Raw genomic sequence first — 26106 nt, 5'->3', positions numbered from 1 at the left:
CCCTCCCCTGAGTTTGGACTTAACCTCCGATGACCTCTCAGCTACTTTTACAGTTTGGAGCCATGGAGTGGTTCTGGCTCTCCGGAACCGAGTGGTGGCCTCGGAGAGACCACTCTGCACATACAGAGGGCAGACACCCTGGGAGCCAAGGGAACCACGGTCTGGGCCTCAGCCACGTGTGAGCATCAGTGCCTGTCATTGGATGTGGTGCCTCGGTCCTTCTGAACCCCACACCTGGGACCGAGGCCCCACACCTGGGACTGAGGGATGACGACATAAAATTAGAACAGCCTGGCCCAGGTGTAAGATGCTATAAAGCCCATTTCCTAAACTGGAAACACAGTCACAAAGTTAAAACACGGTTTAATTTACTCATTTATAAATACTGTTGTGTTTACAGGCATCATACAGATGTGAATATTATTCCCAAACTTTCAAACACAGAATATTTAATAATAATACTATATAATCACAACCAGTAAAACAAAATCATTCATCTCAGGGTTGAAAGGCCACTCAAAATTGCATAAAAGTACATTCAGCTCACAAAGCAAGTCTGGGTCCTCCTTAAGCACCCAGCCCCAACCCAGGTGTATTTACAGCGGAGCCGAGTTAAAGCAGTTCCATCTGGTGCTTTCAGGGCAGGACGTCAGGCCCGGGGGAGGGGCGACGTGGCCGGAGATAAATGCTGCCCTGTAGCGGGGAATGGAGACCCCCAGGTAGCTCCCAAGAGCTCTTCCCCGCAGATCAAGGCGATGGGGGTGGGGGCGGAGGGAGGGACCAGGAAGCTGTGGCCTGAGTCAACCACGAGAACAGGCAACAGGCGTCTCCCCCATGGGATGGGGCAGAGTCCCTCCCTCCTTGACCTGGGTGCCAGCCAGGGGGCAGCCTCAGCCTTCCAGGGGCCCAAGGGGCCCTCCCACCCCTGCAGCCCACCCCCCAGGGTCCTGGGGCAGTCAGCACTTCCAGGGGAGCTGGCACCCAGCCTGTCTCATGTCCAGGACCCGCGCACACCCCCATGGAGGCCTTCCCCGAATCCGCTCCTGCGAGGCAGCGCTGGCTGAGCTGCCTCCCCAGACCCACTGATGGGTTGAGCTGCTCTCCCGAGGAGACCCAGCCTGTCTCTGACTGGAAAGGGGGCCGAGTGGACCATGGCCAGGCCTCACAGCCAGGGAGCTCTGGACCTGGAAGAGCAGTCTGTGCTCCTCCAGGAACCAGGCTGATGTGAGGACGCCTCCCCTCCTCTCTAAGTGAGGAAAGGGGGAAACACGTGGGGGCAGACAAGGAGCAGGGGGAGGGTGAAGGTGTGTTTTATTTCAGGGGACGTGCGAGCACCCTGATGTCACCTCCCAGGGCTACCCACGGGAAGGCTTACTGGGAGTGCCAGGAAAAGCAGGCTAATCAAAGCAGCTCAGAGAGGAGCCGGCTGGGGTGGGGGGCTGGGGGCGGGCAAAGAGAGGGCTTAACAGAACACGCGTGGACAGAACTGGGCCATCAGGAACACGCCCAACCGTGCTCTGAAATCTCGGGCCAGCCAGCGTGTGTGCGCACATGGGCTGGGAGCAGGGTGGCCTCCAAGTGAGACCGGAACAGCCCTGGGGGTCGGGAGTCTGCCTTCAGCTCCTGGGCACCTGCTTCAACCTGACGACCAACCACAGCCCTCACAGAGCGATGCCGACACAGCTCCTGGGCCACAGTGAAGCGGACCTACTTTCCAGTCTCACCAGCGCGTGGTCAACAGCAGTCACTGACAGGCCCTGCTGCTCCGGAGACACCCGGGGGAGCGGACCAAGTCACCCGTGAGGCAGCCCCCACCCCAGGCCCCAACCTTCGTCCGCCAGCGCTCACAGCTGGGCCTCTTCCCACGTCCAGAGCCACCGGCGCTGCCACCCGTCCAGAGCTGGGTGCTGACCTACGCAACTCGGCTGCGTGGGCTCGGAGGTGTGAACTCAGGGCCCCGGTGCCTCCACTGCAGGCCGGCTAGGGGAGACCTCCCGTTGCCGACAGCCCAGGTCCAGATCTGACGGATCAGCAGGACACAGGTGGGGCTTCCATCAGGGGAGGTGCTCCTGCTGCTCAGGGCAGACCTGAGACTGAGCCGGCCGGATAGAGAAACAACGCCTGCAGTCTGGACACCCGGAGCCGCGTGCCCACACTCGACGTGGCCCAGGAGAGGCATGCAGGACACGAGGCAGCAGCTCTCCCCACCCCACAAACCGGTTCCTGCCCGTGTCCACCTCCTCTGGCCTCTGCGCTCCTGCACCCACCCAGCCCTCGGGAGGAGAGTGGTGACCCGGCACCGAGTCCACCCTCCAACCCGACATGCTCTCAGTTTGAGTCGAGAAGAAAACAAGAATTCTTAAACTTAGAAAGAGCAAAACTTCTGAGTCTGAGAATGTTCTCATCTCCCAGGAATAAACGAATCAGAGTTTCAAGCACAGAGGGGCGGGGTGCCCATCCCAGCCTCACTTCAGACAGGCCACGCGCTGGAGCCCAGGGAACCCAGACGTTCTGACCGCTGGGTCCCTCCACACTGCCTCGCTTACTGGGTCAGGGGCTCACGTCCTCTGAGGTGCTGAAACCTGACTTAAAAACCAGCACGGGGACCAAGATCTGCAGAAGCAGCTGGGCCTAGGACCTCTTGTGACTGACGACCGGGTCAGGGAGGGAAGGACACCAGGGCCCCGTGCTCATCCAGCGGGACCAGGAACCCCCTCTTGGCTCAGCTGACACTCTCCCTTTCAAGGTGCAAAGCTGAGTAACTGCAGTGCCGCCCCGTGGCCACCTTGCAACAAGGGCCAGCAGCTGGGACCCTCTGCCCCATGGCCTGGCTGAAATGTTGGCCCTTCTCGTGTCTGTTTTGGCGGTGAGAGGCTGCACCAGGGCCCGACATCCAGAGACGGAATCAAGTGCCCGGCTCCTCAACCTGCTGCTCTCAGTTCTGCTCCAGTAAAGGCCCTGGCGCAGGAATAGGAGTCCACGCGCCTCTGTGGGGCCCACGCCTCCTCCCTCCCTGAGCAGAGCTAACAAACACACGTCTGATCAGGGCAGGGGAGTGGGTCAAAGGACCCCCAGCAGAAACCTGAGCCCTCCCCCACCAGAGGCTGCCGAGACACGTGCATCTTGGCCTCAGACAAGGAGTGCGTGCGGGAGAGGCCCAGGAGGCCCTAGGAGAGCACATGCCCGCGGGCAGGAAGGGGAGGCGGGTGGGAGGCTCTGGGGTCCAGACGAGACTGCCCAGCAGAGTCAGGGCCCCGATCGGCCGAGCCTGGGGCTGGGGTCCTCATGCCCAGGAGCCCCAGGGAAGGAGAAGCGGCCTTGGAAGACACGGAGCCGAAGCTCAGGCCAGAGATGCTCGGGAATGGCAGGTCCTCACTCCCACAGGTGCAGCGAACCAACGAGCAGGACCCTCCACCCGACGCTGATGCCCCCAGCCAGACCTGCGGTGACCAGGTGGGCTGCCACCAGGCCCACCGCCCCTGCCGCAGCACAGCTTGAAGAAACGGGACCGTAGCCTCTGGAAGAGACGGAGTTCAGAGTCCACCTAACAAAGTGAATTGCATACGAGAGAGCTCCTGAGGTCGTGGGAGGGTTTACACCGTGCTGAGCTCCAGCCAGAGCCCAGCGGTCCTGAGGGGAAGGCCTGTGTGACAGAAGGCTGCGGGCGCGCAGGACGTGCCCGCCGGGCTCTGGAGCCGCCCACACTCCTGAAAGGCACCGACCGAGCCGGGGAGCTCCCTGCAGCCCCTCGCCTCGCCTGTCTACGCAAGAGGGTCAAAGTGCTTTCTAGCAAGTTGATTTTCTTTTCCTGAGAAAGAGGCAGCAGGCACAGCAGTCCTGCCCCAACACCCAGGACGGAGCAGACGCTTGTGATGCAAGGTTCGAACTTCAGTCTCATCAGCGTCCCCGAGACAGCACAAAGCCTCACCGGCCGTCACTTCCGTTAGATAACGGCTGGACGTGGAAGAGGGTGGGTACTCTAGGAAAAGGGGTTTTGCCAGAGGAGACGTGTTCCCTGCTCTGGGTTTGGGACCTTGGATTATAGCTTCTTCTGAGGGCCACGGAGAACATTTCATTTTCCAGAGAGAAAAAACAGACAGAGGTAGTGTGTACTGAGAACAGACCACTACACCCTGAATGTCACCAGCAACCCTAACGTGACCTGCACACTCAAGACAAACCAACCATGGAATAAAGCTCCCACCACGAGCAGGTGCTTACGTATTAATGCTGGATCATCGCCAAGAACTAGTGATTGAACTTCGGCTGGACCAAAGGAGTTGTCTGTCCAATACTAATTTTAAAAGGTGGATTTTGTTCAGAGGAGGACAGCGAGATGGGACAGGCGTGAAAGACACGTGGGCAACGATTCACAGGATGGGGTGTCCCCTGGAAGGAGACCACGGGTCAGCAACCGCCCAGGCCCACGAGGCTGCCGTGCTAGAGGAACCCCGGACAGTCAGCCGAGTCCACGGAAGGCTCCATGGCACGTGAGGAACCCTTTCCACTACCAGAGTGGCCCAGCTCTCGAGGAATACGTGCACAGCTGACAGAGGCTACCTGGCCGGGGTCGAGGGGCAGGGCTTCCCCAGGACCCCAGGCCTCCCCACGCCAGGCCTCCGCGACTCACTGAGGGGTTTAAAGTGACTCATCCTTTTAACCCTCTGTTGTGAAGTCACTTCTCCCGCTGGTGTCTCAGAAGACAAGCACCTCTCCCCTAGATCCCGCCCCAGAGTCACCAAGGTCACAGCCACCCTCAAGCACAGCGGCTCTCATCCCCCGTTTCTTGTCATGAGGGTGCAGTGGCCTCGGACCTCCCTCCACCCAGTGCACCCCTGCCCCCCACGCCCACCTCCACGCCTCCTGCAATGGCGTGGTTTCTCCGCCGGAGCAGGAGGAGGTCGGGGGAGGCGGGGCGGTGGGTGTGCAGAGAGCAGACTTTCTCATGAGGAAACTCGTGTGAGATGAGGGGGCAGCTGCATCGCAGGGAGAGGCCGGCGGCCTCCAAGGCCAAGAGCCAGGATCAGGGGCTGACCCAGGTCTACACCACGCGGCACGCGGGCTGGGGCATTATGGAGAAAGGACAGAAAGGGCCCAGGGTTCCCCGCGCCCTGGGGAGAGGGCGTTAAGACCACCTGGGTGTCACCACCGGCAGCAGCGGGGAGCTAGAGAAGTCAGTTCCTGAGAGGACCCCAGTGCAGAGTCACTGTCACCTTGGGATCTACCACAAGCGGCTCGAAGGCGGCCGGACGTGTCCCAGTGCCGGGGCTCCTCCTGCCTCCTGGACAGGGTCCCCGTGGGGGCCCACGGGGACAGCGTAGGGCTGGGCTACTGGTCCAGGCAGAGGCCCAGCACATCTGGACCAAATCCGACGTGGACGAGGGGCTGGCAGCAGGTGCGGGGATCCTTCACACAGGACGGACCCTCCAGCCCAAGGGACCGCAACTGGGGTCCACTGAAACTGCTCAGACCTGGCGGGGGCTGGAGGGCGGGGCACTGACAGGGCAGAGGCGGCGCCTGGAGGGGCCAGAGCCAGGGCCTCCAGCAAACACCGCTTCTCTCGCTGGAGGAGAGGCGGGGGCGGCGAGCTGTCCTCTTCCTCCAAGCCAGAGCCACGTCTATTTGGACAATTTGCTGATGACTCTGATGAGGGCGCCGTTCTCATCCTTCAGCCTCTGGTTGTCAGACTTCAGTTCCGTCAGGACCTGTGAGGCGAGAGAAGGGGCGTCAGGGCCTGGTGACCGCCTCTGGGCCCGGCCAGCTGGCCGGCCAGCCCACTGAGGGGGCTCCCTGGGGCCTTCCTGATCACTGAGGGGCCGTGGCCCTTGGCCTGTGACGCACAGGCATAAAATCCTGCTTCTCCGTCTGGGAACAAGTGACGATGGCTGCCGCCCCAACCCATCTCTGGTCCAGAGAAACTGGGGAGCCCAGGGAGCTGGGAAGACTCAGGAAGGGACTCAGGAAGGATCGCCGGGGTCGACAGGCAGAGTGAGGGGGACGCTGTCAAAATAGATGTGGGTGGGCTTCCCCTCCTACCCACGAGACGGCGGCAGGGTCCTGCCTCTTGTGCTTTCCGTGGTAGAATCACACCAATTCCAACCACTAGAGCCCAGGTGTAGGTGCCCTGAGAGGCCCCGGGCTGCTGCAGCTGGGGGGAGCTGTCCACTCCAGCAGTCCTGCCGTTTTGAACATCACAGAGCTCCCACTGCAAGGCATGGGGAGGTCAGGCACTCAAGCCAAAGTCTGAAGAGGGGCGTGGTGAGGACACAGTCCGTGTGTGACTGTGGTGGCAGCAAGAGTGAGGTCAGAGGGCAAATGCTTCTTCACCACAAAGGTGCCAGAATCTATACCCAGGTCTGTTCATTGCACATGTCCTCTCACCGGTCACCCGGACCCACTGGACTCCAAGGCGTGCGACGCCCCAGCTTCAACCCAGTTCTGCTCCGTGGTCAACCACTCAGGGATCAGTCAGATGCCGGCAAGAATGGGGCTGTTCCCTCACTGCTTCGTGGAGGATGGAGGTTCAGGTGTGAGAGGTGCATGTGCGTGGACCGCACACTCAGGGACTTGGTATCCAGGGACAGAGGACACAGGATGGAATGCGAGGGAGGGGCTCCACTTCACAGCCCCGTGAGTCAGAGCCGGTTACCGCGCGTCCACAGGTGATGCGGTGAGGACTGTCATTACCGGTCCAGGCACCCAGCTGTTAAATGGCAAAGCTGACGCTGACCCTAAAGGTCACTCCTTCGGCACCAGGTGGCCTGGTGGTGGAAACAAAGTACAAGCCCAGGGGCCAAGACTCCGGCAGTGCCGTCGTTACCGATGCCGCGCGCCACGCCAGGCGCACTCCTCTCCTCTCTGGGCTCCCTTTCTGCACCTAGAAGAGGGTGGCCCTGTGCACACACGGACACCACACTGTGCGCTGCAGGACCCAGAACTCCTCCCCCACAGGGCACGGGCGGGCACGTGGGTGTTCACACATGCCACTAAGAGGATATCAATCCAGAAAATGTCAAACTAGACCTTTAGTACCTCTGACCTGCCTCTCCCCAGCTCCATCAGAGCCGCCGGCTGGCCCCTTCCGACTCCACGCCTTGGCCTCAACCCCCGGAACGAGAGCTCAGGACTCGAGCTGAGAGGGTTTTAGGACAAGTCCACCCAGGATGGCCCCCAGGTCCTGCAGCGGGGCACAGAGGACTTGCTGTGTGGGGCAGCTGCATGTCACTGAGCACAGCTCAAGTCAGATCCGACCCGCCGGCCCTTAAAAAGTGTACAGACAAGCCGTCGAGCCCGGGAGGCTTACTTCTACATTAAGACCTTCACTCTTTGGGAAAAAAGTTGGACAAGGCCGTTTCCCAGCTGCCCCACACGACCACCGGCATCTCGGGGGAGTTGGAGAGCAGGAGTGGAACGCAGGGGCCACAGGGAAGCCTCCTGTCTCAGCAGAGCAAGGAGGAAGTGGAAGGGCATCTGGGGCCCACTCGAAGCCAACAGACAGTTAAGTAAAAACACGTGAAAGCTCTACGCACACGCGGTTTAACGCCGCTCCCTCGTTCCGGGAAGGCCAGTTTACCACAGCTTGACTTTAAGGCCGACACACATCTTCTCAGACAGGGCTGCTTCTCACTCCACGGGGAGCGCGGCAAAGAGGGCGCGGCCCATGTACTGAGAGAAGGCGCCTTCTCCAGGGTTATCAGGAACCGAAACACCAACCCCCAACCCTAGAGGCAGGCAAACCCCCCTCCGCTGGTCCGGCTTCTCCCTTGGCAGGGAAGGCAAGCTGCTCCTGGAAAGCGCTAGGTGGAGAGCGGGGGGTCTGGAGCCCCGTGGTCGCTGCTGCCGCGGCACAGAGGCGCCCATGGACACACCGACACGTGGACAGCGGCCAGCTCACTCCGGGCAAACTTCACTTCCAGACACTGACTCCACGGGATTTTCATGTGTCATGAGACACTCCTTGCCTTCTGATTTCTTCCAGCTAACTGTCTGTGAGCCCCATGGGCGGCCGGAGCACGCTGGCCCTGCTGGGGAAGGTCTCCGCATGGCAGAACCTTATGGAAGTGAGACCCCCGCTGCTGGGGTCTGCGGCCTGCACTCTTGGTTTGCGTGTTGGTCCCACCACGTACTCTCTGAATGACCTCGGGCAAGTTACTTAATCTATGACAGTTTTTCAACATGAAAGATGACTGTTCTGGGGAATAAATGAAAAGAGCAAACGCAGCAGTCAGCACGGGCTTCTGCGGGCGCAACGGTCACTGTGTCCTCAGCTCCATAAGCTCGAGCTCCAGCTTCACCTCCTACTATGCTGTCCCGCACGAGGAGAACCAGGAAGAACTGGGGGGTGTCTAGGGGTCCCCAGTTCACCCGAGTCAGATATGGTTGATCTCAGGGCGTGGAGGTCGGCCCTGATGCGTGCTGGTCAGTGGGTGGGTGAGCTGCTGGGTCTGGCCCAGGAGCCCCGCCTCTGCCCTGAGCGACAGCATCTCAGCCTGACGTTAGCTCTACCACCCCCCCCCCCCCCCCTCCCTGGGATGCAGGTGCTTCAGATTCCGGAGTTAGTTACCAGCAGCTGACCCTGAGGGCACAAGCAACAGGCAGAAAACAGCAGGCCCAGTGGGGACCAGTGGGAACTCATTTTGGACCGTGAGCCCTCAGCAGCCCCCGCGCCGTCAGGATGGACACACGCCACCCGTGAGCTTGTTTTTCAGACCCGCAGCCAGGGAGAGGCTCCCAGTTCACACGCTGGCCGTGGGCGCCTGCCACCTCCTTGCAAAGCCCCCTGTCCGGGAGGGCACATCTCCAGGCCCAGATCCGTGACAGGGAGGAGGCGCAGCCCCCACGGAGGCGGGAGGCCAACCCTGCCGGGTGGTGGGTGGGAGTGGGGCAGCCCCCCCCCCCAGCCCTCCGCCTGGTACCCAGCGCTGCGGTCCTCAGCCCTGACAGCACCACAGCGCCAACAGGGAGCTGTGTGCAAATACTGCTGCCCGGGTCCCGCCCGGACCACCCAGCCTGGGCGGTGCCCCCACCACGGTTCCGTCACCTGCTCCAGGGACAAGGCTGCGCATGGGTGGTTGCTGACGAGAAAGCCAGACCTCATCTCACAGGGACCCCCTACCCTGACACGTGACCCCTGTCCAGTCTCGAGGGCCAGAGTCTCACCACACAGCCCGCTGGCCCAGGCAAGGCCCTACCCCGGGGTCTCGGCCCCAGCTCATCCGTCTCCAGACCTCTGACCTTCACAGGAGTCTGCGTGGGAAGCTCGGGGTGGGGGCAAGGCTTGGGACCAACAGGAGAGTGAACCTGCCTGGCGTGGAGGAGGGGAGTGAGGTGGAGAAGGGGCAGGACTAGAGCCCCTGGGGTTCCGAGCACTCGACGGACTCCGAGAGCCTGGCCACGACTCGGGTCAGGGCCCTGTTCTCAGCCTGCAGCTGCTCGTTCATCTGCTTCAAGGTCTGAATCTGTTTTAGCTGATGGAGGTTCTGTGGAAAGTGAGACACGAAGGGACAGACAGACAGACAGACCAGAGGAGATAAAGTGGGACAAAGAAATCACATGATTGTTTTTGTTTTCAGTTCGCATGCAAAACGACAGGAGAGAGGCAGGTGTGTGGTGGGGGGCGGGGGCTGAGGTCTGTGTGTGCCGGAGTCAGCCCCGGGGCTCCCGGTGAACGCATCTGGACTGCCGCTGAGAACCGTGTGCCGGGGCCCTGCTCCAGCGGGTGGGGTCTCAGTGGTTCAGTGCGGCCCCCTCCCCCTCTGCTCATTCTCCTCCTTGACCCGGCCCATTACTCACACTCCTTTCTGGGTCCATCTCTTACCTCACTTATTTTTCATTTTAAAAAATAAAATAAAACCAGGAAAGAAAAAGGGCCTGTTGCTTCGACATGCGCGGCACCCCCTGCAGCCCCAGCTTGTCCTGAGTTCACGACCGCCAACCTGCCTGCGCTGCTCGGGGGCCTGCACCATGAGTCCACGGCCCAGCCCGCTCTCTGTTGGCTCATGGGGAGGCTGGCAGCAGCCTGGAGGTGCCCCAGAAGGGCTCCCACTGGGGAAATGACAGCTGTGTACTCGAGCTGGGGTCAGGAGCTGGGGAAGATGGCTGGGGGCCACACTGGCCCAGCCCTTGCCTCTTAGTGGTGTGAATGGAGCGGAATAACCAGCCCTGGGTGTTCCTCCTAGTCCCTCATGTCCATGAAGGAGCCAGGCTGCTGACCCTGAAGCTGAGACTGTCAGCTCCTGGGAGGAGGAGATGGTTCTATTATGTGAATGGGGCTTTGTGGATGAAGACAACAGTCCTGTGGGTCTCAGGGAGGTCACTGGGCACTGGAGAAAAGCCTGCCGTACTCACAGGGACAGAAAGATGGAAATGGAAGGTCGTAGGAGTTACAGGTGTTTGAGGACAAGCAAGGACATGAGCAACAGCGCGAAGGGGAAACAGTGAAAAGGAAACACAACAGAGACAAAAGTGCAGACTCGCCCCCCTCGACTGGGGGTCATGGGGGTCACCACTTTGGGAAGAAGGGAGGGTGGGCGGTCCCGAGTCGTGGAGAGGACAGAGGAGGAGCTATGGGCGGCCTGAGGGGAGATCTAAACAGGAGGGCAGGGCACAGACTGAAGAACCAGTGGGAAGCCCTGGCTCCCACCCCACCCTGGGGTGGACACGGGACCACAGCTTCCAACAGGGGACATGAAGTGGTCCTTGCCTCCAAGGGAGCGACACTAAACTGTGAGAATGGCTCGGCCCACTGTGTGCACACAGCAGACGGAGGGGAGGAGGGCGGAGGTTACCAGCAGTGGGGCAGGGGGCAGGACTGAGAACAAGGCGGAGCTGGGGGGTCAGCCAGGGCTGCTTCCAGAGCAAGTAAAACACAAAATCCAAGACCCACCTGAAGGGGCCTGGGGAAGGGGACCAGAGGAGGTGTGGGGAGGAGGGGGAGGGGTACGGAGAAGAGCTCGCCTCTGACGTGGGCCCCCCAACACCTGTCAGAGGCCGGCATATAATCCTGCTGCAACTGCACCCGAGTGGCTTCTTCTCGGGAGACCCACAACACTCACCTCCAAGTAAAGCCGACAGGCACAAGCCATGTCAACCCACGGAGCCCATGTCCCCTGGCCTTCACTCGCCAGGGGCAGGAGAGCTGGTGCGACTCCCTCTCTGTCCCTGAGCACCTACTATACCCGCAAGGTTCCCTGGAGGTCGATGCCCACCGCCCCTACCGAGGGCTCCAGGTCTGAGCATCCATATAAACTGAACAGGCCCACTGGGCCCCAGGTGTGACGGGTCAGTGATCTGTGCTGCTGCTGGCCCGCTGCCAAGAACACGAAGATGCCGTCCGGAAGAGCCTGAGAACTAACCAAGCACCTCCCTAACCTCCCTGGGGCCTGCTCGCCAATGCTACGACGTGCGAGCCTGAGTATCTAACATCTCCAAGAATGGTCCAGATGCAAACACACACTAAAGTCGGCTGGTGGGCAGCCTGCATGCACCCCGTCCGCTGCGTAGGCCTGGCACAGGCTCTGACCTAGCGAACGCATCCCGGGCACAGAGACAGCAGGTGCTGCTTCTCCAGGTGGCCCTGCACCTGGCAGCAGGGAGTGAAGGCAGCTGACTGAACCGGCAGACTTTTTAACTGAAAAATAGTCTGTTTCCAATTGGCATGCCTACTGGGCTGGGGCTAAAGTCAAGACGAGTTCCACCTGCATCTGAAAGGGGCTGGCACTCGACGCGGGGCTGGCACTTGACGCATGGCTGGGGGGCCAAGTGCCTCCATGTACTCGGTCTCGAAGGAGGAGAGAGCCCACGACCCACTCAGGAAGCTGTCACAGCTGAAGACGGTGTACCTGCCTCGTCCCACAGCGCCCAGGCCTGCCCACCTGGAGTGGGGAGGAAGGAAGGAAGGACCCAGGACAATGCAGAGTCCTGAGACTGGCAGGGACAGCCAGCTGGGTTCCTGTGGACCCGCGAAAGGCACCAGCTCTGGCCTCACTTACGGGCAGAGGCCATCTCCTAACGAGCACCTCGACAGCCGCCCAGCAGATGGTGTGACTCAGGGGCTTCAAACACAAAGGAGATCCACCTGACCACGAGCTGTGGACCCACCATCACTGGCTGTTCAGCTCTGGGTGGGAGGCACTTTGGAGCGGGAGGTGAGAGAAAAACCAGAAGACGGGGAAGCTGACAGCTTCTGTCATCTCAGGAGAACACCCATCAGTTATTTCTGCTTCTTGCTGGTCTCGAAAAACATCAAGTGTCACCGTCTGAGACACAGGCGGGCACTGCTGGGGACTCTGTGCGTGTGGGACACAGGGCGAGGCTCACTCTGGAGCAGCACTGAGGAGCAGGGCTACCAGCACTGATCCGGTGTCGACGTGACCCATCAGGCCAGGGGGACAACAGCTGGCTCTCCCACAACACCTGAGGGACCCTGGCTCCAGTGGGCATCTGGGGCTCCGCTCACACTGCCCTGGGCCCCGCGTTCCTGGGGAGGAACCGCATTCCACAGATGAAGAGAGGGGAGATGGCCAAGAGGCTGAGTGCGTGCCAGGCGCCAACCCCACACGCTGCGGGCCCACAGCTCAGGTCTGGCATGGCTCCCCTCCTCAGGGCAGAAGAGGTGCTGGCTCCCAGAGATCCAACTGCCCCAGGGTGACTGCCCCCCCAAAGGGCTGAGGGAGGTGCAGGTCACTGCAGGTCACAGTGAGCGTTTTGGGGGACGTGGACCCGGGCAGGAAGTCAGGCTGTGAATAAACCGTTCCTCCACCGCACAGTGACTCCAACTGTGTCCCCTGTGGCAAAGGGCGGGGGTAGGGAGGCCTTGGGGGGCCCGGCCTTTCTCGGGCTCCCAGGTGCCTCACGTGGGGCAGGGAGCCGGAACCCCTACTCTAGCCTTTTGTCTGGCCCCTCCTCGGGGGTGAAGCCCTCGCTCAGAAAACCTTCTGTTCAGCCCAGGTATGTCTCTAGCTCACCGGAGGACGCCCCTACACCATAGGCCTCGACTGTTCCCAGAGAGGCAGTGGGGGCCGGGGCCTGAGGTAAGCTGAGCACCTGGGAGCCGAGCGCCCGCCCTGCACAGAGAGGAAGCCCCACCCTACCTTCATCTCCTCTTCCATCTCTGACATCTTCCGCTCCAAGGCTCGCCTCTCCTGTTGGAAACAACATGATCGTTGAACATCCAATGGATTCGGAAAGGAGCCCGAATGCTGGTCCCGATGCCATGGGCTAACCTCGCCCAGGATGAAGCACCGCCCATCCTGACACCTGCCATGGGGGCTGCTTCCCAGGTGAGAGCCATGTCGCCTAAACCTCCTACCAGACGACTCCCAAGATTCACGGGCACACGAGTCGCCCAACAAGCAAACGGGGTCAGACTAGGGCGCTCCGAGTCCTTGCGGGAAGCTGAGCTTTCCATGGACTTTCAAATGACTGCCAGTGGCCAGGGCCTCGTGGTCTGTGTTAACACTGTCTTCCACGATGCCCTCCGAACTCCTAGGGAGCTGCTTCTCTCCTGCTGGGGAGGCAGACATCCCTGCCGACAAAGGAACAAACACTCCCCCAGTCCACCTCCTTCCTGCAAGGGTCCTGCCTTAGCCGGAACCCAACAGACGGGAACAAAACACACAACTTGGCTGTTTTCCAAATTAAACAGACAACAAGAGAGATGGGAACTCACTGCACCCCTGGGGTCAAGTCAAAGTGGGCTTATCATTAAATCTGAGTTTTCTCCACACAGAAGTGTCAGCCTCCAGAGGGAGATTCTGAGTGTGGGCAAGGGGCCAGTGGTTGAACCAGAGCCCCCCCCCCCCCCCCCCCAGAGTAAGCATAAGACTCCAGCCTCCCAGGCTTCAAGTCCTAAGATCTAACTCAGTGGTCCTGCTGAACCCTCCCTCTGTTCACAGGGACCAAACACTGGGGGTGGGTGAGTGTGCGCAGCCTGCTTCCGCAGGCGATGCAGGCGGCCTTCCCAGGACCCTGCCTGCCCGGGCTGGACCATGGAAGGAGCCCTGAGCTCAGAGGAGGCCAAAGGCCAGCAAGCAAACTGCCGTCCGGAGTCAGGCAGAAAGAATGTGCAGCCGAGCTGGGAGGGGACGTGGAGGACCCGCCTCCGCAGAGGAGCTTTCTCCACTGGCAGGAGGGGCGAGTCCCAGTCCTCAGGGAGGGCAGGGCCGGGGCGGGGTGCCGGCATACCCGCTTCTCTGTCTCCAGCACCGATGTCCGGTCTGAGGTCTTCTCCTGTTTTTGCTGGTGCAAACGGAGGAGGACAGTTGTTACTCAGGGTGTCTCAGGCCAGGCGGCCCGTCCAGCCCAGCCTCCCCATTGGACGTCCAGAGGCAGGCGTCGGGGTAGCAGGGCCCCAGCACGCAGGCCCCGATGGGCCGCTAAGTCTAATGTTACTGCCCTTTGACCTTCACAGAACCCACCCCTCCCCGGGACGGGGAGGCAGCAGCAGTGAACACAGTGGCAAGTACAGGCACACATAGGTGCACACGTGCACCCTTCGAGGCCGACTATCCTCTCCCACCGCCCTCACTGCCTCTCCTGCCGCTGCCTTGCAGCCCAGAGACCAAAGTGCCTTGTCTCCTGTGACAGGCGGGGGCCCAAGGGGATCTCCCCGTGCTGCTGCCTCTGCTTGGGGGCGGAGGCTGCGACTTTCAGGAGGAGCTGCCAGAGCCTCCCAGGGGTCTGCTCACGGGACCCGAATGGCTTTGAACAGAACGTTTCCATGCCTACTGCTTCCCACACTGGGCTTCCAGAGAAAAAAAGGCTTTGTTAGCATGAAAGGCTGGGACTCTGTTTCAGATCTTCCTCGATTTCTAGGACGGACTTTGCAGAGAGGCTGTAGAGGTTCGGCCTCCACAGCCAAACAGCAGAGCGGCTTCAGGGAGCGACCCCTCCGGGAGTGGAAGCTCCAGGTTCCTCCGGCCCAGTGTCCCTCCGGTCGAGGGACATGTGATGCCAGCAGAGGGGCTGCTCTCACGCCCAGGAGCAGCCCAGACACGTGTAACAGAGGCAGAAGCCGTGCTGGCGCTGGACGCCCCACACAGGACGCCAGGCTCCTGTTCCGGGCTTTCGCCTTCTGTCCTCAAGGTCACGGCCGTCTGCCCTTGCACAGAAGCCCCCGCGAAGCAGGAGGGAGAGGAGAGGGCACAGCGGATGCGGGACTTGCTATGTCCCCAGCCCGAGAGCACGGAGCTGCGATGACTCCCCTCGCGTCAGCTCCCGTACACAGAGCCAGTTCTGATCTGCTCCTGTGGAACCCTGACCCTCAGGGTTCGGGAGACCCTTCACGGTGACACTGTGTCCGTGTGGTGCTTGTCTCCGTGCACTGACAGGCTCCTCCCCCCACCCCCGAGCAACTCCATTTTTGGTAAACTGCAGACTTGGCCGCAGCACCAGCACTTCTGCGCTTCAGTTAACTTGTATTTGGCAAAACCAAGTTTATTCCGACACCCGGCCAAGCAGCTGAATAGAAAGTCAGCGTTCTTCCCCACTGACTGAAAGGCTGATATCGGGGGAGGATGTACCTCAGTGGTAGAGCAGGGCCTCAGCACGCTGAGGCCCTGGGTCCCATGCCCAGCACCTCCTCTAATGATCAGTAAGTAAACCTAATTATTCCCCTCACACACAAAAAAAAAAGGCTGGTTTTTACCCTCAATGCCCCCAGCAGTCACCGAAGCCTCAGGCAGCACAACAGCCGCCTGTCTTCCCCTGTTGCCTTCCGGGCAAAGCCACATCTACTCGGTCCCCAGGCCCTCAGGGAAGGGCTGTCCCACTGTCCTCAAGCTTGTTGCCCCCAGGTGTCATCTACTGAAGTCAGGCCTGGTGGCAAGAAGAGTGGTCTGTCTGGTCTTCTGCCACCGGCGTTCCTTCCTCTTAGGCTCAAAGACGGGGCGCCTGGGGAGGTCACACATGCCTCAGGACAGAACTCTACGTCCCCACAGCACCTCCACCCTGGGTCTGCTGTGACTCACGGCCTCTCCTTGCGGGCTCTGGTCTGCTTATCCCCCCTCCCACCACGCCCCGGCCCCCAAGGGGTGATGCGTGGAGGAGCTCAGTAGGCTTGGCGAGGACAGGTGTGTCCTCCTCACTAAGAAGCACGCAGGTTGTCCTCGACGCCTGACATTAGCACTCAGGCCGCCAGGAATGGCCCTGGACCTCTGCTTCCAACTCTGCATCAGACCCTGAGGAGGGCCGGTCTTGATCCGCCCCTGCCCACCCCTCCTTGGTCCAGAGTGCCCCGTCCGCGTCCTGCCCTCCTCACCTGGGCCACCTTCTCAAGCTTGCATCTCACATCCGCGAGCTCCAGCTGGGCCTCCTGAAGTTTCGCCTTCAACTTCTGGTTTTCGGTCAGGGCGCCCTCGTAGAGCTGGGGGAAGGAGGGGACCGGTCACCTGCCGGGTGGGCTCCCAGAATTGGACCCCTAGCATCATCCCACCAGGGCCCGGGGCTTGCTACCCCCCGGCCACCACGAGGGCAGACGGAGTGGTCTGGCGAGTGGAACCCACTCCCTGAACTCAGTGAATCCCAGGTAAAAGGAGCCAGACTTCACTGCGAACCTCGGGGGTCGGCCCCTCCCTCCTGGAGGGAGAGCGCGTGCACTGCTGGAAATGGGGCTCCCACACAGAAGGGATCTGCTTTTCAGAGCCTCCCTGCATGCGTATTGATTTTAGTCAAGTTCTGCTTAACAAAACATGACCAAAACAAACATTTTCTTAACAGAACAGCTTCTCCCGGCACTCCAAGCACATGGAGAGGAAGGTTTCTGAGTCGCCATTCCCGCGAGAGCCAAAGAGAACGGCCTCCACTCCAGATGGCCGCGGTCACGCCTCCAGGAGCACCTGACCCATGTTCACAGGGCCTCCTTAAAAGCTCGTGTTTGTTAAAAGCATGAGTCTACCTAGCGATTCTCTGGGACTCAAACAGCATCCCTTTTACTTCCCCTTCCTCCCCGCACCTAACCCCTCCTTCCCCAACACCTCTTAGGTGTCTGCCTCTGGGCCCATTTTCGCTGCGCTGAAAACAGACGAAGGGTCTCCGTGCTTCTGTCAAGAGGTGGGGCATCTGTCCCGGAGCCCCTCCCGCCTCATCAGAGCTCCGCTCGCTTTCCTACGCCAGGGAAAGGCCTAGCGGCGCGCGTGGTGCCACCCGAGATCGCGGACGCTGCGGGCCTGACCTTCCTGTAGTCCCTGTGGCCGTCCTCCTCCACGCGGCTGGTCAGGGTGGCGAGACGGGCCTCCCGGGCCTCCCGGCGCGCTCGTGCGGATGCCCGGTCACCGTAAGAGTCGCTGGCCGCGGGGTTACTACCTCCTGATTCCAACCTGTGGGAGACATGTCAGAGGTAAAAATCGGCTTTGAGAACGGAGAGGGAGGGAGGAGGTGCTCAGGGAGTTCGTGCCTCTCCTACACCCTGGCAGAAACAGGCTCCCGGCCTCACCTGGCAGCTCAGGCACATGCTCAGAGGAGGAGGCTGGCACTTGCTAAGAGTGGGCCTTCCTTGAAAAATCAGTGGTGGACCCTTGTGCTGACCTAAATCTTAGAGCTTTCCCAGTGAGTTCAGGGTTGAAGAGCTCCCCTCAGGAGTGCTTTTAACAGCACAAGGTTCTTGGATCTCAGTGGCTCTCAGAAAGTGACTCCCGTGAACTGCCAGTGAGTCCGAACCCAGGTGGAGTCCGAGTGGAGGCCGAGGAGGAGGAAGGCAAGCGAGGGCGCCCAGGCTCCACGGCGGGGCTGCCCCGCCTGAGGCAGGCTGTCACATCCCAGGGCACCGAGCTCGTGGGGCGGCTGGCGGTTTTCTTCCCAGGACCGTCTGGTCTTCGGTGGGAGGGCCCTTAGCCGGCTTCCTGTTTAAGTGGACAACTGCCATCCTGGTCCTCGCTTTACATTTACACACCCAGGCGTGTCTCTCTTTCCAGACTAACACATGGCCCACGAAACTGCCATGTACAAACCAGCCCTGAGAGCCCTACGTCCCGAACTGGGGCGGTCTGAAGAGTCGCAGCTGCAAGCTTTGGCCCGTGGGAGTTGCAGCCAGGGTGGGGGGCGGACTGAGCACTGGAAGTGGGGGGACAATTAGGATGACACGGGGTAGGGGACAAAGTCCCTAAGGACACCAAGGGCCACAGTTTTCTTACTGAGACACCAAGTCCTACAATGTTTTTCAAAACATCCTTTACTTCTTGTCCTTTTTTTAAAAAAAAAAAATTGTAAATAGAAATATCTTCATGGACTTTTGATTACAAAAGCAACACGTGCTTGCTGACAAGTTCATAGACTAGTAACAAAGTGTCCAAAACAGAAGGTGAAGGCATCCCATGTCCTGCCCAGAAGTACCCACTAGGGCGCTAAACACTGAAGGGTGAGACACGTGCTTCCACAAATAAAGTCAGACCACACACTCGCTGTCTAGCTCCGCCTCCTCGCCCACCTGCTCATTGAGACTGAGGCTTCTCACCGAGGAGGGAAAGGCAGGCTTGCCTTGTTGGAGTGGCAGCGCACCCTCGCACTGGGTGGCTTGTGGGAGCTTGGCCCTCCGTCGATGGGCACGTACTGTTTTGAATTTCTAGCTACTATAAATAACGCTACAATGAGAAGACTTGTCTACTAATCTGAGTGTATTTGCTCAGCTATTTTCCCAGGATAAAATCTTGGACGTGGAACCGTTCTGTCAAGGGGTAAAGGTACTTCAAATGCTGATACGTACCGCCCCCTAGAGAGGCCTGATCCTCTCCCACCCAACAGGAGTATCTAGATGCTGTTAATCCCAACATTCCAAAGTCCTCATGGAGGCTCCGCGTCCCGGCTGCTCATCTCAGCTTCTGAGCTGCGTGCTCAGCCTTTGCTGCGCTTCTCCTCACACTGCGGGAGCGTCCCATATATAGCAGGGCTTTTAAAACCACCGTGGGCTGTGAAAATCTCCCCTCCACTTTACTTTTTGTCTCTGTGTATGGTGTCTTTCACTAGCAGAGATTTTAAACTTTATATAATTAGAATACACAATTTTTACCTTTCTGGTAACATGCTTGGGGTGGGTTTTCCTATGTAAAGTTTATGTTGTCTTCTATTTTGGGAGTGAAATCTTTCTTCTTAAGAAGTGCAATCCAGCTGAAATTTGGTGGGGTTTTTTTGGTTTAGTTTTGATTTTGGTTTTTTTTCTAGTGTGGTTTGAGAGAAGGATCTATTTTCCAGTCCAGCTGATGGTCCCAATGATCAATGATTGAAGGGTTCCTTCCCTGGAGCTGGAAACTCACACATGACTTCTCGGGCTTTCTACTGTGTTCCAATAATCTGTGTTCTCACTGTTTTAACCACTACAGTTTTACTGCATATTTTGACGTCTATAGGGACATTTCCCTTCATAAATGGCCACTGTAACATAACAGTCCACAAAAAATTAACTATACCAAAGCACCCCCTCCACCAATTTTGCAAAATGGATTTTCTGCTGGGTTAGATGGAAACTGTATTTCACCTCAGCTGGTGCCTGGCAAGAGGGTGAGCAAAGGAAGAAAGCACGCACGTCTGCGAATTTACATCCGATTAGTGCTGAGACCGTCTGTCCTCTGCTCTGCTGTCCCGTAACTACACCTCCCATCTCGCCAGCTTCTGCCTCAAGGGCCGCAGAAGGCGGGGAGTCAACGTTCCGGCCCCGCAGTCTCTACAATCCTACCCTTCAGGAAGGCGAGGTCTGCGCCTAGAGCATTAGGTGAAAAATCGGACGATCCTTCCCCCAACTCGGACACGCTCCTTTAACTTCAGCAGCTGCCGTTCTTTCAGCCAGTTAATACTGCGCACTGCCAGGAACGGGGAGTCACGGCTGGGAACGGGGAGTCACCGCCGGAAACGGGGAGTCACCGCTGGGAACAGGGAGTCACCGCCGGGAACAGGTTGGTCCGCTGTTACGTGACACGCCCACCTATGCCGTGAAGTGCTCTGGCACCAGCAGGTCAGGCCCCGCCTCTTGTCTGCTCTGAGGACCTGCCTGGACCCCTTCCTGGCACTTACGACATTACCTTCTCCCCAGTGGCCTGGGTGCCGACTGGAGGTGAGGACAGCGTCTCACTGAGAGCGCAGTGCCTGGTCCAGAGCTCGAGGAGGGGGACCTGGGGGTGGGAGCTGAGTGCACAGCACTGCACACCTTCGGTGGGAGACGTGCAGCCTGAGTGTGGTGGCGGCTGCGGGACAAGAGGGGCAGTGGGACGGGCCAGGCTCCGTGACGCTGAGTGCGGGCGGACATGCACTGCCCGAGCACGAGCATGCACGCGGTGGGGGGGGGGTTCTTACCTAGAGAGCCTCTCATGCTGGAGAAAGGAGACAGACGGACAAACAGACAGACAAAAAATCAGCGTTAGCAAGGGACTGGACTCATCATTCCACTTATAAATGAACTCAAATCCAGTTGCAACCTCACGGCTGGAGACGTTTAAGGAAAGCAGCTGAAGGCCCTGAGCGGCGCACTCCCGCGTCCTGGGCCCACGAGACCCGAGCCTCTCGGGGCGTCTTTTCAGACTGGACTCAGCAACGTAAGGTGATCAAAAACGGCTCCCCGTCCCAAAATCAAACTGCCCTCGTGCCCTGGGAGAGACTGGGTGCCTGTGTGACCTTCCTGGTCTTGACGTCCACTCCACGATGGCCCCTCAGCTGCAGCCCCGCCCTGCCCAGAGCGCAGTGAGGGGAAGAGGGTGGGGCGGGGTCCCATCCGAGTTCCCTGGAGGTCGGTCAAAAACAAGAAACAAGGAGGCAACCTGAGGTCTCAGAAGGGGTTTCACAGGTCTGGATGGTGACGCATGACCTGCAGTCACTGCAAACAACGGTGACTACGTCTGCTTTACATTCACTACCAATCGTGTACAACCTTCACCCTCTTATCCACACTGTTTTTACAAATAAAAACTCAATTGATTTGAATGTATTTACTTCTTTCTCTTTTCAGGTTTTAACTACAAATCCCCAAGAACAGACAAGAAGGAAGAGGAGAAACCAAGGGTGGACGACCTCTGGGGGCCCCAGGGACACTGCGTGTGGACATGTCACATGCATGACAGCCCCACGCCCCAGGTGGCTTAGGAGCCGGGGGACAGCACCACAGCCCGAGGGATGGACCCCAGCCCCCCACCCCCCCCCCACACAGATGCACACACACCACACACACCTACACCCACTTATAAAAATACGCTGTTGTGAGAGGCTTCCCTAAAATTCCCTCATCTGTGACTGGGCCACTATCTTCCTCCCGGTTACACCCTCAGTGCCGGCAGGGCCAGAAGGTGACAAGTGCTGGAGGGACATGGACCCGAATGGCTCCTGGTCCCCGCAGCTGTGTGATGTCTGATGGCGGGGGCCTGGGCTGCAGCTTCTGCTCTGACATCTTCTCACCATGTGACCCTGGGCGCACGACCACACGCTCTATGGGGAACCTCAGGTGACAGCAGGGAGGGGGATGTCCTTCCTGCCCCCCACTTTCCAGCCGTGGAAGCATCACTGGCTGCTGGTATGGGTGCGAGTGAGTTAGCTCAGGATCTTTGGGCGGGGACTGGGCTCACAGCCACTCAAACCAAAGGACGACCTCAGGGATCTTGGCTCTCGCTGCTTCTGGGCAGCACGGCCTTTCCCAACTGCTCACCCACACGGGAGAACCGTCCTGGACAGGCCCTCCCAGGTCTGGAACATGGCCTGCGTCCCACTAGGCCGCCAGCCTGTGGCACAGTTTCCTTCTCCCGCGAAGCGCAGGCCTGCGGGAAGTGGGGTGCAGACCAGGCCCAAAGGCCGACAGAGAGCCTGTGCCCGACCTGCAGGCTCTCCCAGAAGGTGCCAAAACTCCTCCCTGGGAGTCTCTTCGTTGGGGGACTCAGCCACGTCGCCAGCTCCACATCCTGCTGTGTGGACCCTGAAAGCCGCCTCTACAGGGAAGAGACGCCCTCTGCCCACTTCTGCCAGGTGCCAAGCTTGGCCATGGCACACGCGCTCACTCCCGGGCTGACTCCACGAGTGGGGTCTGGACCAGCCCCGCTTGTCTGGAGCCGCTGACGCCCCGTCTCAGGCAGGATCATGTTCTGCACGGCCTCTGCTGAAGGAGCCAACGCGACGTGGGGACAGTACAGACTTAGAAGTGCAGAGCACAGGTGAGCACTGCCACCCAGCACTCAAGCAGCTCCCAGGCTCCCCCAGGACAGGACATGGCAGGCCACAGAGGGCTTCCTCGGGCGCCGGCCCATGGGGAGAGGTATGTGCGCGGTGCTCGAACCTGCACCGCCACAGCAGGGGGCGCGGAGACACGCCGAGGGGCCCAGGACAGACACTCCTGCTTCTCCTGGCAGAGTGACCACAGGCCAACAGTCTGCTGTCTGGTGTGTCTTCAGTCGTCTTACTAGTCGTGTCATTGGTTTCTTTTGGGGTGAACGTTTGTTGAGAGGTGTGGTGATGAAGGATCCAGAGACAAGACAGCGCCCATCACCGGACCAAGGCAGCCCTCGGTCCTTGCTCACTACTTCCAGCCCCACCCCACCAAGCTTCCCCCTGACTCTTAGAGCTTCTGGAGCCCTTGGGCCTCACACTGCTGACTTCAAAGGCCAGCCTGAGCTACTTTCCGAGAAGGTCTGCCTGAGCAGGAGAGGGGAGCTGGACCTCACAGGAGGGGTGGGTGCTGCCGAGGTAGACACAGGCCCTGTGACGCACACAGTGTTGTTTCAGAGAAGGAAGACGCTGGGATTTCTAAAGAAGAGGAAGTTCTCATCCTACCAGGAGACAGCCTAAGAAAAATGCTCTTAGAGGCTGGAAGGCAGGCTGGGGTTTAGGACCCAGCTCTCTCCAGTGTTTGGATCGTGCTTCCAGAAACCCCCGCTTTGCTTGGCTTCTTGATCCCCTCGATAACCCGCTGTTCCATGAAAACGCTGCTCAGGTTCAGGCAGAGAGAAGAGTTAGGGCTCATGGGTAAAAGGCACAGAGCTGCTGAACTGGTGACACTTAACTTCAGCTCTTCCTCTCCTCCCGCCCCGCTGTCACTCACACTACGCACGGCTCGCTGTGACCTGGACACGCGTCTCATTCCAGAAAGCGGGCGGCCGTCCCCGCAGGGAGACTACCGAGTGGGTCCGCAGGGCAGGAGGCGAGGTGGGGGCTTGCCTGAGAGTCTGTGGGCCAGCGGTGAGTGAGCACTTGAGGCCAGAGCCTCTCACGGGGTCCCCCAGGGACATGTGGGCAGGTCAGCGGAGTGGCAGCAGTGAGGTGTCCTGGAGGCCAGACTGCAGGCCCCTCCTGCCCCCGTCTTTGCAGGCAAGCTCTCTCAGCACAGAGCAGTTCCTCTCACTCTGCTCTGGAAGCCGGGTCTGGACGGCTCGCCCTCATTTATCTTAGAAAAGGTGAGCGTTCTGTCTGCCATGCGGCTGACACACAAGGGAGACACGGCCTCTGATGCAGGGGTCTCAGGAGGAAGCTCCGCTGCTCCACCTGCACCTGAAGAGGACAGATGAGGCCACTAGGGCGGGACCCCCTGCTGAGTCCGAACCAGACGACAGCTTCTCAGAGAGGGAGTTACTTCCACAGCCCGTGTGGCCCAGCCAGGGACCGTGGACACTGTGCACGGGGCTGGCGCAGCAGAGACTGGAAGTTGCTCAGAAACCAGTATGAACACAGAAAAGAAGACAGGGAAGGACGAGCAGCCAGACAGACCACAGTTTAAGGAATGCGCCAAACCGACAAGCGGGCTCCTTGCCTTCGTCCCTCCTGAGATCTCCCATGACACCCCGCCGGCTGGGCCTGCTCCTGGCAAAGGGACGGAGTGAAGACGGCCGCTCACTCAGACGGCACGGCCAGTCTGACCATGAGTTGTGCCGGGCTCGCAAAGCACCACAGACCCGCTTAGGAACTAAACCCCACTAAAGCCCTTAACTTGATGTTACTGGGAGTTCAGGAAGGCACATAATTAAAACCAAACTCTTGTGACCAAGTCTGAAATCAAGCCGTGGCTCCGGAGAGCTGGGCCCACCAAGGGCCGAAGCGCCTCACAGGTCAGCGCTGACGGAACCAGCTCCGAGGGCTCCTTGGGCTCAGGTTGCGACCCGCAGTGATGGGAACGGCCCCGACTTACTGCCCTGAAGAGGGCCGAGCGGAAGGAGCGTCCCGTCTTGTTCTCCACACCCCGGCCTCACCCTCCCGCCCTGGGAGGGGCTGGGGTCGTGGCCCTGGAAGACCTGCAGGGACTGGAAAGCACTTCCGAGTCTAAGAACCACCCCCTTGGGGCGTCTCAGAGACACGGCTGCTGGGCCTTCTACCTCTGAGGAGGAGCACCTGCCACGGCTCCGACGGCGGGGGTCTCAGGGGACGGAAGGCACCTTCTGAGGCTGCACTTCCAGGAACATGTCGGGGGTCCTGAATGATCTGGATGTGCACATGGGGGGTGTGGAATAAACTAACAGTTGGCACAAAGATGTGGCCGAGGGACAGTGATGACGAGGCCTGGGCCAGCACCCCCATCTGAAAAGGCAGCACCCCCTTAAGAGCACCAGGTCCTCCCCAGACACCCTCCACTCTCTAGACACCCCCGCCCCCCCACACCCTCTGCCTCTTCGGTCGACGGCCCAGCAGGCTCTCGGCTCTCAGGGCTCCTTGGTTAGATCAGGCCCAGCGGGAAGCACCACACGGCATTTACACGCCCTGGGGGTCGGGCCAGGACTCCGCTGGGGAGCAGGTCGGGAATTCTTGCCAGCACGAGGGTCCCCTCAAAACCACGGTCTAGTTTATCCACAAACCCCTCAAAGTAAGAGACACCCACGGCACACGGCCAGGTAGCTGCGGCCAAGTGGGTACGAGGCTGAGTCAGAGCAACGCTGAGGGCGCGGCCCCTGCTGGGGAGTGAGCGTCCGCTGGGCAACTGCCAGAGGGTCCCTCCAGGCCCAGTGTAGCCTCTGAAAGCAGTGAACCACATCCAACTTCATCTTATCTCACTCCTCAGTGTGTCTCTACCAAGAACTTAGCACAAGTGGAACAAAAACAGGAAAGTCAAGAAACACAGCACGTAGTTTGGTTTACACCGTAAACGCTCCCAGAACCTCACTGCCAGCTGGTGGCCTGGCGGGGCAGGTACGAACGGACACAGTGACGTCACCGCACCTGCTCCGGTCCGTCTCACTCCACCTCACACGGTAGGAGACCCAGGCTTCTCTGCGTCCACAGACCGCGCCGCCCGTACGTCCCGGGTGCACACACCCCCGTCCTCCGTGCGGTCCGCGACTTCTCGTGGGTTTTCCAGCTTCTGAGGAGCGTCTGTGTCTTTTGGGACTCACACAACAAGTACTTACTGCAGGAGGAAAGACACAAATACACTAGGGCTTCCCTAAAACGTCCAAGGCGAGCCCACAAAGCCATGTGCGGACTTGGTCACGTGCCCGGCGACAGAACCAAGGAGACCGCACTGCCCCACACGTGGGCACCAGCACGGGGCCGCGCTTCGCGTGTCCTGCCTGCTCTCACATTCCCACAGCTCAGCATTTAGGTCCACACAGTGTGCAAGCCCCATGAAGTAAACTCACACAGATGATTCAGAACACAGGCTCAGAGCACGTGGCAAAAGCGGCCTGACTGCTGGCCCCGAGGGCCGTCCGGTCACAGGGAAGCAGCCACCAGCCCCGCACTGACCAGCCCTCCCAGGCAGTCACTGACCACCGGTACACCTCTCCTGCGCCAAGCTCCCAAGCCCGCAGCCTGCAAAGAGGTGGGTTTTTTTTTTTACATGGTAAACATCACTGTCCAGCAGCCAACTTGGGTAGCAATTCTTTTAATTTTATTAGCAATAGGTTATGAATCAAAACCCTTGCAAAGGGGTTCGTGAGGCTCCCTGGACCTCACATCTCAAGAGCAAATAAATGCTCAGAACTAACAGAGGAGAACTTTTACCTCTAAGCAGGTTCCACACAAAGTTAGGGACCTGTTCTGTCCTCATTCTTTCCTCTTCCCGCCGCTAAGGAAGCCCCAGTGCTGATGCACACCCCTCCCAGCCCCTGACACGTCACTGACCGCAGCCACCAGGAGCCTGCGAGGCCCGCAGAAGGCGGCACGGCCGCCCCTCCCATGCCCCAGGCAGGAGCAGAGGGCAGAGCCGGGCCACAGCTTCCCCAG

General features: G+C 59.8%; 1 protein-coding gene across 7 annotated transcripts in view; it reads right to left on the bottom strand.

Annotated features, from left to right (window-relative positions):
• Positions 1 to 346: 346 nt before the first annotated feature.
• The window catches only part of PPP1R12B (protein phosphatase 1 regulatory subunit 12B), a 125353-nt gene continuing 99593 nt past the window's right edge, over positions 347 to 26106 (bottom strand). For 4 of the 7 annotated variants that reach the window (XM_064477336.1, XM_064477335.1, XM_064477338.1 and 1 more), the window contains 7 exons: positions 20278 to 20294; positions 17171 to 17315; positions 16259 to 16363; positions 14185 to 14238; positions 13092 to 13142; positions 9305 to 9479; positions 347 to 5705 (listed from right to left, as the gene is read on the bottom strand). In XM_064477336.1, coding sequence (XP_064333406.1) covers positions 9345 to 9479; positions 13092 to 13142; positions 14185 to 14238; positions 16259 to 16363; positions 17171 to 17315; positions 20278 to 20294 — 507 coding nt within the window. In that variant the 3' untranslated portion in view covers positions 347 to 5705; positions 9305 to 9344. The remainder of the gene's footprint in view (positions 5706 to 9304; positions 9480 to 13091; positions 13143 to 14184; positions 14239 to 16258; positions 16364 to 17170; positions 17316 to 20277; positions 20295 to 26106) is intronic. The other 3 variants (XM_064477334.1, XM_064477339.1, XM_064477340.1) reach the window with 1 other exon arrangement.

Source organism: Camelus dromedarius, chromosome 21 (assembly GCF_036321535.1).
Source record: "Camelus dromedarius isolate mCamDro1 chromosome 21, mCamDro1.pat, whole genome shotgun sequence".
Classification (NCBI taxonomy): domain Eukaryota; kingdom Metazoa; phylum Chordata; class Mammalia; order Artiodactyla; family Camelidae; genus Camelus; species Camelus dromedarius.
The sequence above is the reverse complement of the archived record's forward strand: the minus strand, read 5'-3'. Positions and strand labels throughout refer to the sequence as shown.